Source organism: Pocillopora damicornis, chromosome 7 (genome assembly GCF_964200805.1).
Source record: "Pocillopora damicornis chromosome 7, jaPocDami1.2, whole genome shotgun sequence".
Lineage (NCBI taxonomy): Eukaryota > Metazoa > Cnidaria > Anthozoa > Scleractinia > Pocilloporidae > Pocillopora > Pocillopora damicornis.
In genome coordinates this window covers 7,067,151-7,082,138 of record NC_142676.1, presented here as the reverse complement: position 1 = coordinate 7,082,138, position 14,988 = coordinate 7,067,151, and the positions used below count along the sequence as shown (strand labels likewise).

The window sequence follows — 14,988 nt, the reverse complement described above, 5'->3', positions numbered from 1 at the left end:
GGATAAACAAGACTTTAAACTCAATCCTTGATACCTGAAACTGCTCACACCTTGAGTGAGTAGCACAGGAATTAAAATGGGTATGAGTGAACATTTAGAAAAAAAGAGAAATTGGTGAGGGGGGGGAGGGAAGGGGATAGCCTTGTAATTTAGGGGGAGTAGTAGTTATACTCTTAGTCACTTCATGTTAAGGTAACTGGCAGGGATAAGCTCTTGCTGGGTGGGCCACTGGGCTCAAGTACTGAATTTTTCTTTTTTTTTTGAAAGTCTGTTATTTACTTAAGCTGAATGGCCCATCCAGCCCAAGCTTATCCCCAGGGTAAGGGAGTATGGCTACTCCCCCATGGGTGGGATGCAAGTCCATCAAGACTTACCCCCTAGCATTTCGACAGACTTTCTCAACAGTTTGCCAATAGCCATTTATACTCTGCGGTGGAGGAAAGCACTGTCAGAGTAGATTGAGTGTTTTGAACAAAACAAATGTTGTGGCTAGGACACAAGCTTAGACTTCTCAACCCACAGGCAAGCATGCTAACCATTCATGCAGAAGAAAGTAAAGCAACCTTGGATGGTAAAAGGCAAGCAGACTTGAAAGACTTAACTTAAACTTTTGTTTTGTAGATTCTCCAGTAAGGGTAGGACTGAGGTCACCTGCTCCTTTCTTTTCCCCACCCATGTCATTCTTTTCAAGCAAAGAAGAATCATCCTGGGACAGCTTTCAGCCATTGTCCCCAGATGTCTGCCTCACCCAGGTTTGGCAAGAAACACAAGTGGCTGTCAGGTATAATACTCTTAATATACTCTTTTTGGATTGGGATTTGAATCAGTAAGTTGTGCTTTTTTGGGAGCAGCGAGTGATCTCAAAAGGAAAGCATTGGGACTTTTCAATAGGTTTCATGCATCTGGTGCAGAGTCCACTGACTGTGTGTCAATATTAATCTGTTTTCAATTGTTATACTTTTATTCATGTATAAGTCTGAAAATTGTGCCCCAATTAAAGAGAGATTTAAAGTTATTTTGTGAATGCCAATTTTACCTTATCCTTTTTTTTAATTCTAGATATGGTACAAAAGGGAAAGCTTCCAAAGCATTCTTAACAAAAGACAAATCTGGTGCCACATTTCTTTGTTACCTTCTTGGGCAGTTAGAAAAATTAAGGTAATGGCTCTTGTTCAGTGAAACTTATCGCTTATTTACACACTCTAATGCAGAATTTGGAATTTTAATAAATACATGAATCTACAAAAGTTAAGATCAATATTACAGGTATGTGTTTCAGCTAAATATGCAGAACTGAAAAATGTCTGACCATAACCTATTCAATGTCTTCTGAAGTTCAGTTAAAAGTGGCTTCCTGTGTCAAATTAAACTTAAAGGTGATGAAATCACTGATCCAAGTCATTTTCATCAGCATTTTCATCAGTATGTTCATACTTTAGTTTAAATCATTTTTGTGCCCACTTTTGCAGAGGGGTTCAGGTTATTCAGGAGAGGGACTGTGTAGATTTGAACAATACATTTGAGATTCCTGCTAAGGATGCTGTTCCAGTTGAGGTAACAGTGTAAAGTAAATGGGATTGTTCACATTTTCCTTCTTGCATGTCTGCCGTCAATTTAGCACTAAACAGCAAACAGTTGAGTCCTTACTCACTGTACTATTAATAAGTTATAAGGTAAGAACCAATCATAATAGGTCTATAATTCAGTTTATCACCTACATTACATGTGGTGATGTTGTAAAACAAGTGATAGTACCCTCTGTTATGTTTAACTTTCTAAAGTTTATCAGTGGAATTTTGTTTCTCATTTATAGAAATTAAATGTGATGCTTGTTCTGGAGCCAAATTATTCACTAGTCATTTACAGTGGAATGATTAAGGTACTGAAAGAGTGGTTTGTTGAATTTTAGATAAGTGACGTAATTTGGTGTTATCAACTGAGCCAATATGTAATTTGGCCATAGTAAAGAGTTTGAAAGCTGGCGTTTTGAGTGTTAGCCCTTTGTCAGGGCAAAAGACACAGGGTTAATGCTCGAAACTTCAGCTTTTCAACTCTTGACGGTGGTCAATTTATGATATAAACTCAGTTGATAATACCAAATTACCCCATTATACTCTCCCACTGACACAGCACCACAGCTTCTCTAGAAACTCACCCCCTTTATAATAATAATAATAATAATAATGATAATAATAATAATAATAATGATAATAATAATAATAATAATAATAATGATAATAATAATAATAATCAACTTTATCTAACGAGGGTTACGCAAAGCAGTAAATATACTGAAGAACCAGTGGCCCTCAATAAATAGTACAAATTTAAAAACTATTAACATTACATGAAAGCATCAAAGACTAACCATGTAAGGAGTTATTAAAATACAACTATAATATAAAAGTTAAAATTTAAACTATCTTGTATATTAAAACAGCAAAGATAAGGCCAGTTAATAAAATATGAAATTTAAAATGAAACGACATGATTTAAAATTACATGACAAAAGTCTTTATAACTATTTACAAAATGTTCTAACATGGATTTCTTGAAGCCTATAAGATTCTGTTTGTTTCTGATCTCGCTGGGGATCTTATTCCAGAGGTGAATGGCTGATACTGTGAAGGACCTCCCTCCCTTTCACTCCCATTTGAATTGGGGGCAGACATAAATTGTCCATGTTTGCTCATTTGTTCATTAAGATCTGCATTTCTTTAGTCATTTAGATTATTGATAATATTGACAAAACTGACAGATACATTTTGTAAAACCCATAGGGTTGTCAAGTAAATTTGCCAATTTTGCCATTGTTGGAAGTTGATCAATCATTGCATTTCAATACATCTGAGAAGGTAAAGAGACCATTGATTGCTTTTTAGTTTTTTCAATGTCAGGGATTTTGAGATACTTATATGGACTCTAAAGGAAAGGACAATTATTAAGGAGTTGGGGGCAAGAATTCTTGGATGCTGCTGTACCTTTATATCTCTATACTAGTGTAGTAATGCACTTTATGACTGAGTGTCATGAAATCAAAACCAAAGCAATCACAACAGCCAACCATAAAAATGACAATATTGGAATATTGTTATAACTCGCAGTAAAAACAAGCAAACTGCCCCAAGTGTGGGAAAGAGCAGGTGACTAAGTTTTGAAGCAGTTAGTTTTGGTTTTGAATCTTAAAGTGGCACAAGTTTCTGAAAAACTATGGAACAAAAAAAAAAAAAGAAGCAAATCCAAAGCAATCCTGGATTACTTTTGACACTTAATTGCTCTGTCATCTGGAAGCAAGTTTCACTGTTTTGGATATGATTTGTCCACTCTTTTTAAGCTGGGAGGCAATGAGAGCAAGGGCATGTGTACTTGTACCCCAATGTCAAAGCCTTGTTCAGTATGTGGTTCTTTAAGTTTTTCCAGCCCTTCTATTTTGCCTTTTGGTCATTTTGCAACTTTTTGAGATAATCATCCTTTGTTTGATTCACATTTTCTTGTTCAGAGAATATTTGATTCACATTTTCTTGATTCTATGTCAGTGAATGTTTCACCATCTCAACAGGTTTTGTCATTTTCATCAATTAAGCTGAGCAACAATGAAGTTAACATGGATGGTGAGTTAACAGAAATATGTACATTGGTTCTGATGACTTTTGATATTGCCTATAAGTACAGAATTAAATGATCTTGTTTGCCTTTTTATTGTCATAGATGCAGAAGGTAAACCATCACTGGGAAATGCATTACAGGATGTGAAAATTTTATCACTGAGAGATCCAGTGTCTGATACTTGTAATCTGGTAATTAATCACATTATTATATTGATTTTTGATGCTTTAACCACAGAATTGAAATGATAGTTTGGAAGAAAAAGAGGAGACAGACATTTAGCAATTAGTTTGAATGCGGGAGAAGAGAAAGAGTCTAAATCCTCTATTTTTTTTTAATAATAATACTAATAAATTTTACAGTACTCAAGAGTACAATGTAATACAATACATTACTTTCAATGCTGCTTACTTGCATTAATGACAATACACTATATCACTTATGGCTAATTACATACATTACTTACAGTATTTACAATACTGGTTACTTACACCACTGGCAATTACCTCAATCCTCTATAAGAATTCAAACCATAGAGTCTGACTTGATTTTCTAGTTTGATGCTCTACCAGTCTGAACTTTAGACAACAATGAGGAATTAGTTGCCATTGGTAAATGGCAAGGGTATAGTTGCAAAAATTGTACCATTGTTTGGCTACTAAAGCCAAACTCATGAGTGATAAATTTTTGAGAACCTCATCTTTCAATTACATAGAGTAACATTCCTGAGCTCTCAAATATACCTGATTAAATAATCAAATAAAGAAAAATTTTCACCTTTTGTAGGTATTGTCAGATGGATCAATATACAGAATTAAACTTCCAATATTGTCCCAAAACTTGGCAGGTTAGTACACAAAATTTTTTGTCAAAGTATGCACCAAATCTACTGTGTTGCATTTGACTTCTTGTAAATGCTTCTTTTGTATGCTCAGTTACAGCTTGTTTAAAAGCTTTGAAGTACATTCTTCCTGGGTTGTTGGTGATTCAGGCTCAACTGGCCTGTTATGCAGTGGCCCAAGTCCCTCATTTGCAAGATAGTGAACAAGAATGGAAGTGGTTTACAAAGTGTGTCTTGGAGTTAATGGGGTTTCAAACTGAGGACAAATTTAAGGTAGTTAATTGCCATATTGTGGGGGCATCCATAAGGCTCTGGGGCTAATCTCAGTTGCTCTAGCATGAAGTATTAAGAAGTATGGCTACTTCTTCCAAAACCATGTTTCTCTAAAAGTTAAGCCATTTTTTCTTCTGGGTGAAAGAGGTACTGTGAGAGTAGAGAGTCTTGCCAAGAAAATAATAATAATAATGACCTGGCCAGGAAAGCAAGACCTTGACTACGAGCCTGACACATCAACCATTAAGCTTCCATATCTACATATCTAGAGTTTTCATAAGAAATTACAACTTGTTAGCTGCCTTTGAAAGTAGTCAATACCTGAAAAGGTGAATTAGGGAGAATTTGAGGTAAACTTTACTGTTGACCTTAGAACTACCAGTTTGTCTTTGCCTAGTAATTTTAAAAATATTATTATTATTATTTATTTTTTTTTTTTTCAGAGTGACTCACCAGAATTGCCTGCAGCTAAAAAATCAAAAACCCAGGAAGAGGACCAGGTACAAGGAAAACGTATAGTTAAAGTGTTACTAAAGTTCTCTTCTCTGATGGGCAGAGGTTAATAGGTACCTCTTAAGTGTACCAATCTGCTTTATGTGTAATCATGTAAACCCTTCTTAGAATGACATCATTTGTGTCTATCTAACACTGTTACTTTTACTCTGACTCATGCCCCCACTTCTGGAACAAAGTGTCCTTAACTTATGAAAAATTATTCTTAAAGTAAAATTTGAGAGCATTAATGGGAATAAAGTGTTCAGTATCAGAGAAAGTTGAAACAAATAATTCCGGTAGTTCTTTTGAAACTTAAATTTTGAACCTGCCACCATGGAAGATGAAATGACACTTCATGGTTGTCCTTTTTGTCTGCATAATACTTTCAGTACTCTTTGAAAAAAAAGATCTATTGTTTGATCGTAATAATGGAAACTTTATGACATCATAGAATTCAAAATCGTGCTTACTGAGGAATGCAGCACATCAATATTTCTTGTGTTTGTATCCAGTGTTGGTTCATTTTGGTCCTGGCAACTTCTTGCCGTAATGGAAGATTCCTTCTAGCATAAAGATATTAGTACACTCTCTCATGATGAAATCTTTGCATTTCATGTGCATTAAATTGTAGGCTTGGGAAATGTTGACAATGAGTGACTTTCATCAAAACATGTCAAGGCAAGGCATTGGACTGCCACCATTGTTAAACAAAGAGACCCCAGGGGAGGAGAAGCATTCCTTTCCTATGCAGTGAGTGACCATACAACTTTAGACAGTTCTTCTAAGCCAGGGATTTTGCTTGTAACAGCTAACCTTGTGCCCAACAAAGACAAAAACACAACAACGTGTCACCTATCGATATACGTGAAAAAAATTACGCTCGTGTGTTTGGCTGGAAACGAGTGCATTTCTCGTGAAACTCGAGTGCAAAGTTGTAACACGAGTGCAAATTACCAAACGCGGGCGTGCGCTGGCAAAATTTCGTCCAGCTTGACTCTCTGTGATACGTTTTTCATATATATTATTTAAGTACACTGCACCCAGACTGCCCGTGAGCCACAAATTCATAAAGTTTGTGCAGTAAAAGGTCTCAATTTGCTCATTTGAAACTAAAAGATCACGTCTAGGTTAAGCATGAAGTTCCCACAAGATCTATTTGATTAGTATGTGTATTAGTATGTGTATTAGTATATATTGATGAGCAGGTATTGGTATCTATTGGATTAACGTGTTGAGCAAAGAGAAAGTTGGGGAAATCCTTGATGGCCTGTTTCAGAAGCACATTGTATCAGTTGGACCGTAGTATTTTGTAACTTTGTAAATACTGACTGGAGACAAACTTAAATGATATATATTTTGTTTTTTTCACAAATCAGTGAAGGAACATCTGTTCAGATTAAATAAATAAACATGTTTATTTCTACCTACTTAGAATTAAAAAAGATGCCCTTCTTCAGAACCACATTTCCTCCATATTGTTTGCGTGGCATTTGATTTATGAGGTATTTTTGACTTGTTAGACTTGGAATTTACATTGATATTTTATCATTGCCTAAAATTTACTTTTAAAATTTTTCCTCACTTTGTAGGACCTCAAATTAAATATTCTGGGGAAGGATTCCCTGTGTCCTATGGCTCAGTTTCTTTGTGACCTTGCATTGTGAGTTATTAGTCCTAATCAAACATTAATTTAAGTCCTTTTAATTTCGATTTTCATTTTCTATTTCTGCCCTCTCAAAAGCAGCCAAAATGAATTTGCTAGTTTTGCACGGGACTGACTGGAGGGTGGTCTAAGGACAATCTATCAATTGCCTAATGCTAATGCCAGTGGCAATCAATTTCAACTTAGCCGTTACTTTCACCTAAGAAGTGAGCCTGTGGCCCGTCACATCCAAATGAAATAATTAATGTGGTAGAGTTTTATTCTTCAATTATGGTTAACTGGAAAAGTAACAGTCGGGAGATACACAAAGATGATTTCTGACCTTAACGTGTTGTTCTTTCAATCAAGAAACCTGTAGGAACATTTGTGGTGATAAGCTTTACGTGTACTTGATATTGCAGAGCTCTTGGTTGGCATGCTTATGTTGAATATTACTGCAGGGACTTTCCTTCTCTTTTCCTTGGTTCACGGGATAGTCCTGCCCATATGACAAGAGGTAAAACGCTTCACGAGCCTGCGAATAGTGTTTCATACTTAGAGAAATTATGAAATAATATTCATAGGTTTGTGTAACATGCACGATAACAGATAGTGTTGGGAAAAATATCAAAAAGCAACATAGCACATATCTGCACTTTAATGTGATAACGTAACAACATACTGGGCCATCTTGCATCTTTGATGAATGTGCACAACTAACTTTGATGACGTAGTCGAAATCTCACAGGTTTACGACTTGCTCAGGATACCATCAAAAGTTATGTTAGATTAGTGCGATTTCTCATCAATGGAGGAAAGCGTTGAAACGTGTAACCAAGTCATCATTGAAATAATCAGTTAAAGAGAGGGTTGTTGAGTCGCATTATAACAATTGCTTCTTGCGCGAACGGGCCTATGGACAAACGTTAGGTGAAGCATAACTAAATTTTCTCGACTTGATGGGTTACCACATCGTTAGAGGTATGGTGCTTCGCCGTGCGCGCCATGAGTTCCGCTATCTTGAGATGAGATGTGTGTGGCCATCCCAACTTATATGATTGAGAATTCTTTTATTCCAAACGCTGAATTTTTTTTATGGTATTGGTACAGACCAGCAGAGTGAGATGTTTCTTCCTCTGTGTGAGAAGCCTCCCAGTATAATCCAATGGCTGTATAACTTTCTTAATGGACACCCGGTAAGAGAGAGATGACACCGAAACGTTGTGGAATGAATCTTTCGTTCTTACGGACAAGACAATTGAAAATGAAACTGACGTTCTTCTGCTTCAAACACCAGGTTGAACCTTTTCCTGTGCTACCAAGAACTACCAAGCACACGTATAATATCATTATGGTGAGGATGGTTGATCTCTTCTTTAATGGACGAATGATCATCATAGCTACCTGATAAAAGCTTACATAACTTTGAACAGGATCCAATAACTCATTTATCTTTAGCAATGCACCCACTGCACTGTTTCCACAGGAAGATCTTAGACTATATCCAATTCAAGCTTGATTTAATCTCAAGCTTTACTTTCATCTAACTATCTACCGTATACTGTATTCATTTCATATAATTTTTTGCGCAGTTTTTTTTTGCCCCCTAATGTTGTTATTTGTTTTGCTTTATTTATGTCAAAGCTGTACTCACTTTTCAACAACATAGAAGACAAAAACAACCTTGAAGATGATGCAGACAAATTGTTCAAATGTATCAGCTATTCAGGTATCTTCTTACAATTTCGTTATTGTAGCATAACTAAAATATTTGTTTTAACGGCGAGAAGAACGCTATGCACTCGATAAATCTCTATCCGGTAGAACGCGCATCACGGTTTGATTTCACTTTCGCAAATGGGCCTTGATCTTTACTTTTGAAAGGATAACTTTAAAAGTGTAGGCTTTGACACAATTTCATCGCCCATTAATTGACCATCTACTTGGATAGATGAGGATGTTAAAATTTACAACTTTTGACCTTCCTTCCTGTAGAGGAGGTGATCGCCACTTTCAAGGAATCATTTGTAACCACACAGGAGAAGCTTAGGTGGTAAGATTAAAATGCGATCTTTGCTTATTACAGGCAGAATTTTATTGCACGTGCAAAGGTGCAGTAAGATTGACGAGTAACTTTTCTTGGGTTTTGTTTTTTAAAACCCTAACTTTAGGAAGCAATTGAAGGAGAAGAAGAGCCAGCTTATGCAATGTCCACTGCTCTATTCCTTTTATTATTATTATAAATATTAATATTATTATCATTATTATCACTATCATTACTATTACTATTATTGTAATTATTATCATTAACTTCGAATATTGGTAGCACATTATCTAATAAACAGGTGTTGAAGGTAGACCATATCATCATTACAGGGTTTTATTTTGATGAAACACCAAATTCTCTTAGCTTCAGAAGAAAGAAACGTATAACAACCAAAAGGGGGAGTTAGTTATGAGAACCTTTATTTTTTAGTTTTGATTCTGATGCTGATAAAGTGGTCGCATTCCTCGCGAGCAGTGGTAAGGAAACCATCCCTAATTTTGAGAATTATTTTATGGCCTTTTACTATAGTTTATTTTGATGGGTAAGGTAACCACTGTTTTTGTTACATTTCTTTCATCTTCCGTTACCATGTGCAAGACGCGGTGACGTGCGGGTGAAGAGGTCTGGGTTCGAGATCTGGCCGAAACAAATGGCAAATTGCTAGGGAAGCCTGAATGCTGGGGGGGGGGGGGGTTTACACTGTGATGGACCAAAATCCCACTAGAGGGGAGTGGTAATACTCCTATTTGCTTTATGCTTCGTCTGAGTGGGCCAATTAGCGCGAGTGCGGATTTCACTTTTTATCATGGTGTTGCTTGGTGGATAACGTAACCACTGTATTCTATAGAATCTTTTATCCGCCTTTATCATATTGTGGTTTGATGTGTTACTTCCATATTCTTCCATCTACTGTCAGGTTTGACCCGTAAGGACATCGACTGTTTGCCGTTCGGAGTCGCTCTGCCAATCAGAGAAGCTCTCCACCAGTCCGCAGACGACCCACCTCTAACTCTTCCAGCTGGTGCTTACCAGCTCATTGGTAAATAATTATGTCAACAAGTGCTTTCTATGTGGGGTGATAGAGTCACGCCCTTAAATTCGTTTTTAGGGGTGGCGAATGAAAGTTGTTACATGTTTTTCAGCGAGTGAAGATTTCATTAATTATTTTTTCCTACTTTAGGCCGTGAAGATCTTGCCTCCATGCTAATGACAGATGCAAAAAAACTAAATACTTACATCCCTCTGAAGGTATCTGGACATTTTTAGACCAATTGCTGCAGTAACTTTCGATTTTTCCATAGTCATTGAGCTTTAAGTCGCAATTTTAACTGAATTTGAATTTTTCTTTTTGGCTTGTTGTTGCCTCTTTGGTGTTCCTCTGTCTATCATGCTAATTTTCTGTAGTTTCCCTTAATCAGAAGGTAACATTGAAAGTTCTTCACTTAACAATTTCCTTAAAATTCTTTGACTCAGCTTCTTTGAGTTAATTTTGTCCTCAAGTTACTTTTTCTTGCAAATTCCTCGCTTTAAGAGAGAGGTAGTGTCATACTTAAGTGCTACAGTAAATTCTGTCTTTTTGTCATGTAGAAAGCAACACTGAAAGATGGAGAAATAGATGACGGATTTAATATAGATGACGAGGTGAGGATGTTATGTTTAGCTATAATCTCTGGTATTTTTATGTTTCTCGTAAATCATGTGCGAAGACGCGCTGGCCTAGCGGTTAACGCGCTGAACTTCGGGTCAAAACGTCCTGGTTCCAGTTGAGACGAAGCCGAGTTGCTGTGCTGTGTTCTTGGGCAAAAGACTTTACTCTCAGAGGGGTAACCTTGCGATGGACCAGCATCCCATGTAGGGGGAGTGGTTATAATTCTAGTCGCTTTATGCTGCAGAAACTGGGATAAACTCCGGCTCGGTGAGTCACTTGGCTCCAGTACAGACTTACATAATGTTTTCTATATTTGAATTCGACTGGCCTTGTTTTTCAGATACTCCGCTTGCGCTTTGGTAAAGACTTGAGAGTCCAGGAGATGAAAAGACTGCTCCAGTCTTCCAAACCTGTCACAGTGAATGTTCTACAGAAGCCTGATGTCAGGTATGTATAATTGTCACATATCAACATAACTCTCGATTTTCAATGTCATATTAAACTTTCATGTATCACTCTGGCTGCCTTGTGTCATTTTCAGATGTCACAGTCGCGACACTATGAGTGCTGTGTGCCAGTTCCACACTTGCCTGTCCAATATGACTTTTGTATTTGTAATATAGAGTTGAAAAGCCGTTTTCCTCTGTCCGGTGTGGCTCTGCTAATTTCGTTCTGCTATTTATCTTTGACGGTGTAGACTCTCTTGGTAATTTAGCCCTCACAGCAGACCCTCTATTTAACCTGATGCGAGTGATTTAACTGATACGTGCGAGAGAGAAGTCAGGCGCGCAAAGTTCAGAGAGAGATTTTTCCCGGGTGTTTGATCTCTCGCGCGTGTTTTACTGTCGTTCTCGCGGAGTGCCTTCCCCGCAGGCTACTGGGCATTAATCTTCACGACAAACTGCTTCATTCGTATTTCTTCTTAAACAAGTCAGTGTCTCATTTGGTCTCTGCAATCGTACGCTCAAATTCAAATTGCTTCTTATTCCAGAGACTCAGGAGAAAGATTCTCTCAAGAATCCCGGCTCCACGTCGCACTGTTATCACAACATATTCCCGTGTCGTGTTGCCAGGTTTCAATTTCATCTCGTGTGGAGGTCTTTTTATGTTGGATGTGCCAGATTTCCTGTTTTTTTCCGCTTAATTTTGTTTTAACTATGAAGAGCTGAACGCAAAATAGATCGCTAAACATGGCACTTATCTTAGGACTGGGTAAGAGACCACAGCCTCAGTCAAATACACTAATAGTGACACGATTCAATTTCATTTTCAGTGACCATGATTTTATTCAGGAGCAAGAAAATCGTTTACTTTTGATGTGCAAGAGAACCATGGCGTTACCCGTCGGAAGGTGTGGACAAATTTTTGCTCTTCGTATTTTGTCTTATCTGTGACCTGCGTTGAGTTATTTGTGAAAAAAGCGGTGACGTAATGTTTAGTGCGTTAGAATTCGGAGGTATCGCCGTAGGATCGTTGTGTTCACATGAAATCTGTTTTCTTTTGAAGAGGGATGTTTACAATGGCCACCTCTCGACCAGTACTGACCGAAACTATTCCAATTCCACCACTGGATTTGACAGGACGGGCCCCGCCTAGGTGAGCTGTCTTGTATTAGTTAGTGATAACTGCACTTCGTGTCGTGTAATTTCAGTCTAAGATCACAGTTGTGATTTCAAATCAAACTCACGCTATGCGCTCGTTCGGTTTTGAAATCACTCGAATTATTTCAGCAATTGCTTAGGGTTATCAAAGACCAAATTGCACTCCACTCAGTTCAATTATCATTATAAATTCTAGGAATACCACGGTTGGTTTGGAACACGTGGAAACTCCAGCAGACATGAAGATGTGGCCGCTATTCCATAACGGAGTAGCTACGGGACTCAGGATTGCCCAAGGAATATCACAGGTGTGAAGACCAACAGTAGTTGTCTTTATTTGGTTCGAACAGGACGGATCAGTGTGCCAATTGGAAGAGCAGGTGATACGTAACTGGTTCATTCTTCCAGAATTAAGCCTGACCTCTTAGCATATAGCTAACCCTAAAAGTGACCAGTATTTAATTTCTCCATACAGCGCCACTGCTTAATCAGTCATTGAGATCGCGATAACGAGGAAATGATCAGCAACCTAAGAAGCTTTTGATTGTTAAGTGAATTCTCCTTGTCAGTCTCAAATAAAATGTATAGAGAAGAGTATAGAGAATATGGATACTGATGTTAGGCTACTAAGGGTTAAAGGCAGTACTGCGTCTCCTGCTCGGGGATATTTGACCGCGTCACAGTTTGTTAGTGCACTTTTACATCCTCATGAAGAGGATGCATTTGGATTTGTAAAATGAAATCTCTTGCTCAAAAATACAAAATAGCGACCCAGATCTGGTATTATGTTTCAAAATTGAAACAATGCGTCAGTGTCGTACGAGTTAACAAGATCGTGAAATAAGAGTCGGAAATTCTGAGAATTATTTTGCATATCTTTTGCGTCGACCTTACTCTTATTGGACCCATTACAGCCAAGAGGAGGCTTGATTCAAACGGGTCAGGGGGAGAATAGATTTGCTGTCACAATTTACTACAATTACTTGAATCGTCGTTACTGAATTCCCTCAGAAAAGTTTCGTATAAGTAGCTGTTGCCTTCACTTCTTCCGGGATATACAGATATCCAATTCAACCACATTCCAAATTCTTGATGAAGGAAATTTGTTCAAGTCCTTTTGATTCTTTATGCGCTTTAACAGATCGACAGTACCTGGATCGTTTACAACAAACCGAAAACCAATCAACAATCAGAAGAACATGCTGGTTTCCTTATGGCTCTTGGACTCAATGGCCACCTTAAAAATTTGTCTCACATGAACCTACATGACTATTTGTGTAAGGTGAGAACTTATAAGATACTGTCGGTAACAACATCACTTCGTGTCACACACAATAAACCTACTGGACTGCTTGTGAAAGGTAAGACCTGGTAAGGCCCAACAGGTAAAGACACAAATTGCTGTCCTGCGACAAATGCAGGTACTGCGATTGCCAGACAGAATGTCCGTATTAAGCCCTCTCTTTATGAATTTCGAGAATGGAGCGCAGATTAGCAGACAGACTTTAAAGCCTCGTCCAAACGGTCATGATTGTTGGTGATAGTTTCAACTATCACGCGCGTTTGAACACGAACTTCCATTGGTTACATTTTGGTTCATTGAAAGCAAAGAAAAACGCTGACAGTTTATTTAAATGTTAAGATTAGATTCAGACAGATTCAGTTATAAATAAAAAAGGTTTTTTCAAAAATCTCTAAAGATGGTTTTTTTTTCGTTGTATACATCAATGACTTTTCAATTTTATTCGAGCCTTTTTTCGATTGTCTCGTTAGGCCGCAACGTTGCTCGCACATTTGCTTTGGCAAAAGTAATTGTTAGGTAAGACTCAAATCGTTCGCCGATACATTTGAAAGTAAAACTTGACAACAGCACCGATGTCGAGGGAAAACTCGATAATGTAAAACTATCATGTAGTTTGGACAAGTTCAAATTCGACATGATACTTGATGATAGTTTTTGCCGTTTGAACGAGCGGATGATAGTGGGTGATAATTTTTCGGTCAGCAGTTTGGCCAACAACGGGTTCAAACCAAAATGCCAAACGGTAAAATGACTAAAGTAGCGGTCAAAATTTCACAGAATGTCACGTAGTTCATTCTCATCCTCTCCTGGTAGGCTTCAGTATCTTTAAATCGCAACTTTTGACTGAAAATTTCAAATGGCACCGAAATGACAGACCTCGACGCGCGCCTCATTTGTTTAATGAGCAAGGATCTAAAGGGAAAACTCCAAATTCATAGGCATCTTTCCAAATAGAATTACAAATAGAACATGATGCAACGAGATATCATCGAATAGACGTCGTCACCAGATTATGCGCGAGATCGTCTGCCAGTCAAATGTGCAAGTTACTTATTACCCTACCTGGCTAGAAATTCTTCCCAAGACTGCCCTAATCTGGGCGATGACACTATACGGGTTCATTCAAACCATTTACTATAATAGAAAAATTGTGGCTGGTTTTGTTATTTAATATGTACTTTCTTTTCTCCACTAGGGACACGAACTTACAACCGTCGCGCTTTTGCTTGGCACGGCAGCTGCTAAGTAAGTAGTCCATTCTACTGCAAACTATTTCGAAACCTGTGCGTAGTTTAATGAATGTTATATTTGACCTGCAGGCGAGGAACAATGGACGTGACCATTACTAAAATGCTGAGCATTCATATCGACGCCCTTCTGCCTCCAACGTCAGCAGAACTTGATCTGCATCATTCAGCACAGGTAGCCGCCATATTAGGAGTGGGTCTGTTATACCAAGGCACTGCACAGAGGCGAATGGCAGAGGTGCTTCTTTCTGAGATAGGTGACGAACTGATGGATTTTACTCATTT

General features: G+C 37.8%; 1 protein-coding gene across 1 annotated transcript in view; it reads left to right on the top strand.

The window, feature by feature from the left end:
- The window catches only part of LOC113677667 (anaphase-promoting complex subunit 1), a 34,837-nt gene that overhangs the window by 6,961 nt on the left and 12,888 nt on the right, over window positions 1-14,988 (top strand). Inside the window, exons 9-37 of the mRNA XM_089212814.1 lie at window positions 622-781; window positions 1,060-1,158; window positions 1,470-1,554; window positions 1,814-1,879; window positions 2,781-2,855; window positions 3,560-3,611; window positions 3,709-3,797; window positions 4,393-4,453; window positions 4,542-4,720; window positions 5,164-5,220; window positions 5,847-5,965; window positions 6,648-6,717; window positions 6,805-6,875; window positions 7,280-7,374; window positions 7,968-8,053; window positions 8,155-8,211; window positions 8,502-8,586; window positions 8,853-8,910; window positions 9,334-9,380; window positions 9,821-9,943; window positions 10,085-10,152; window positions 10,492-10,545; window positions 10,893-10,999; window positions 11,826-11,903; window positions 12,059-12,148; window positions 12,350-12,461; window positions 13,295-13,435; window positions 14,652-14,701; window positions 14,776-14,960. Of these exons, the coding sequence (XP_089068940.1) occupies window positions 622-781; window positions 1,060-1,158; window positions 1,470-1,554; window positions 1,814-1,879; window positions 2,781-2,855; window positions 3,560-3,611; window positions 3,709-3,797; window positions 4,393-4,453; window positions 4,542-4,720; window positions 5,164-5,220; window positions 5,847-5,965; window positions 6,648-6,717; window positions 6,805-6,875; window positions 7,280-7,374; window positions 7,968-8,053; window positions 8,155-8,211; window positions 8,502-8,586; window positions 8,853-8,910; window positions 9,334-9,380; window positions 9,821-9,943; window positions 10,085-10,152; window positions 10,492-10,545; window positions 10,893-10,999; window positions 11,826-11,903; window positions 12,059-12,148; window positions 12,350-12,461; window positions 13,295-13,435; window positions 14,652-14,701; window positions 14,776-14,960 (2,619 nt within the window). The remainder of the gene's footprint in view (window positions 1-621; window positions 782-1,059; window positions 1,159-1,469; window positions 1,555-1,813; window positions 1,880-2,780; window positions 2,856-3,559; window positions 3,612-3,708; window positions 3,798-4,392; window positions 4,454-4,541; window positions 4,721-5,163; window positions 5,221-5,846; window positions 5,966-6,647; window positions 6,718-6,804; window positions 6,876-7,279; window positions 7,375-7,967; window positions 8,054-8,154; window positions 8,212-8,501; window positions 8,587-8,852; window positions 8,911-9,333; window positions 9,381-9,820; window positions 9,944-10,084; window positions 10,153-10,491; window positions 10,546-10,892; window positions 11,000-11,825; window positions 11,904-12,058; window positions 12,149-12,349; window positions 12,462-13,294; window positions 13,436-14,651; window positions 14,702-14,775; window positions 14,961-14,988) is intronic.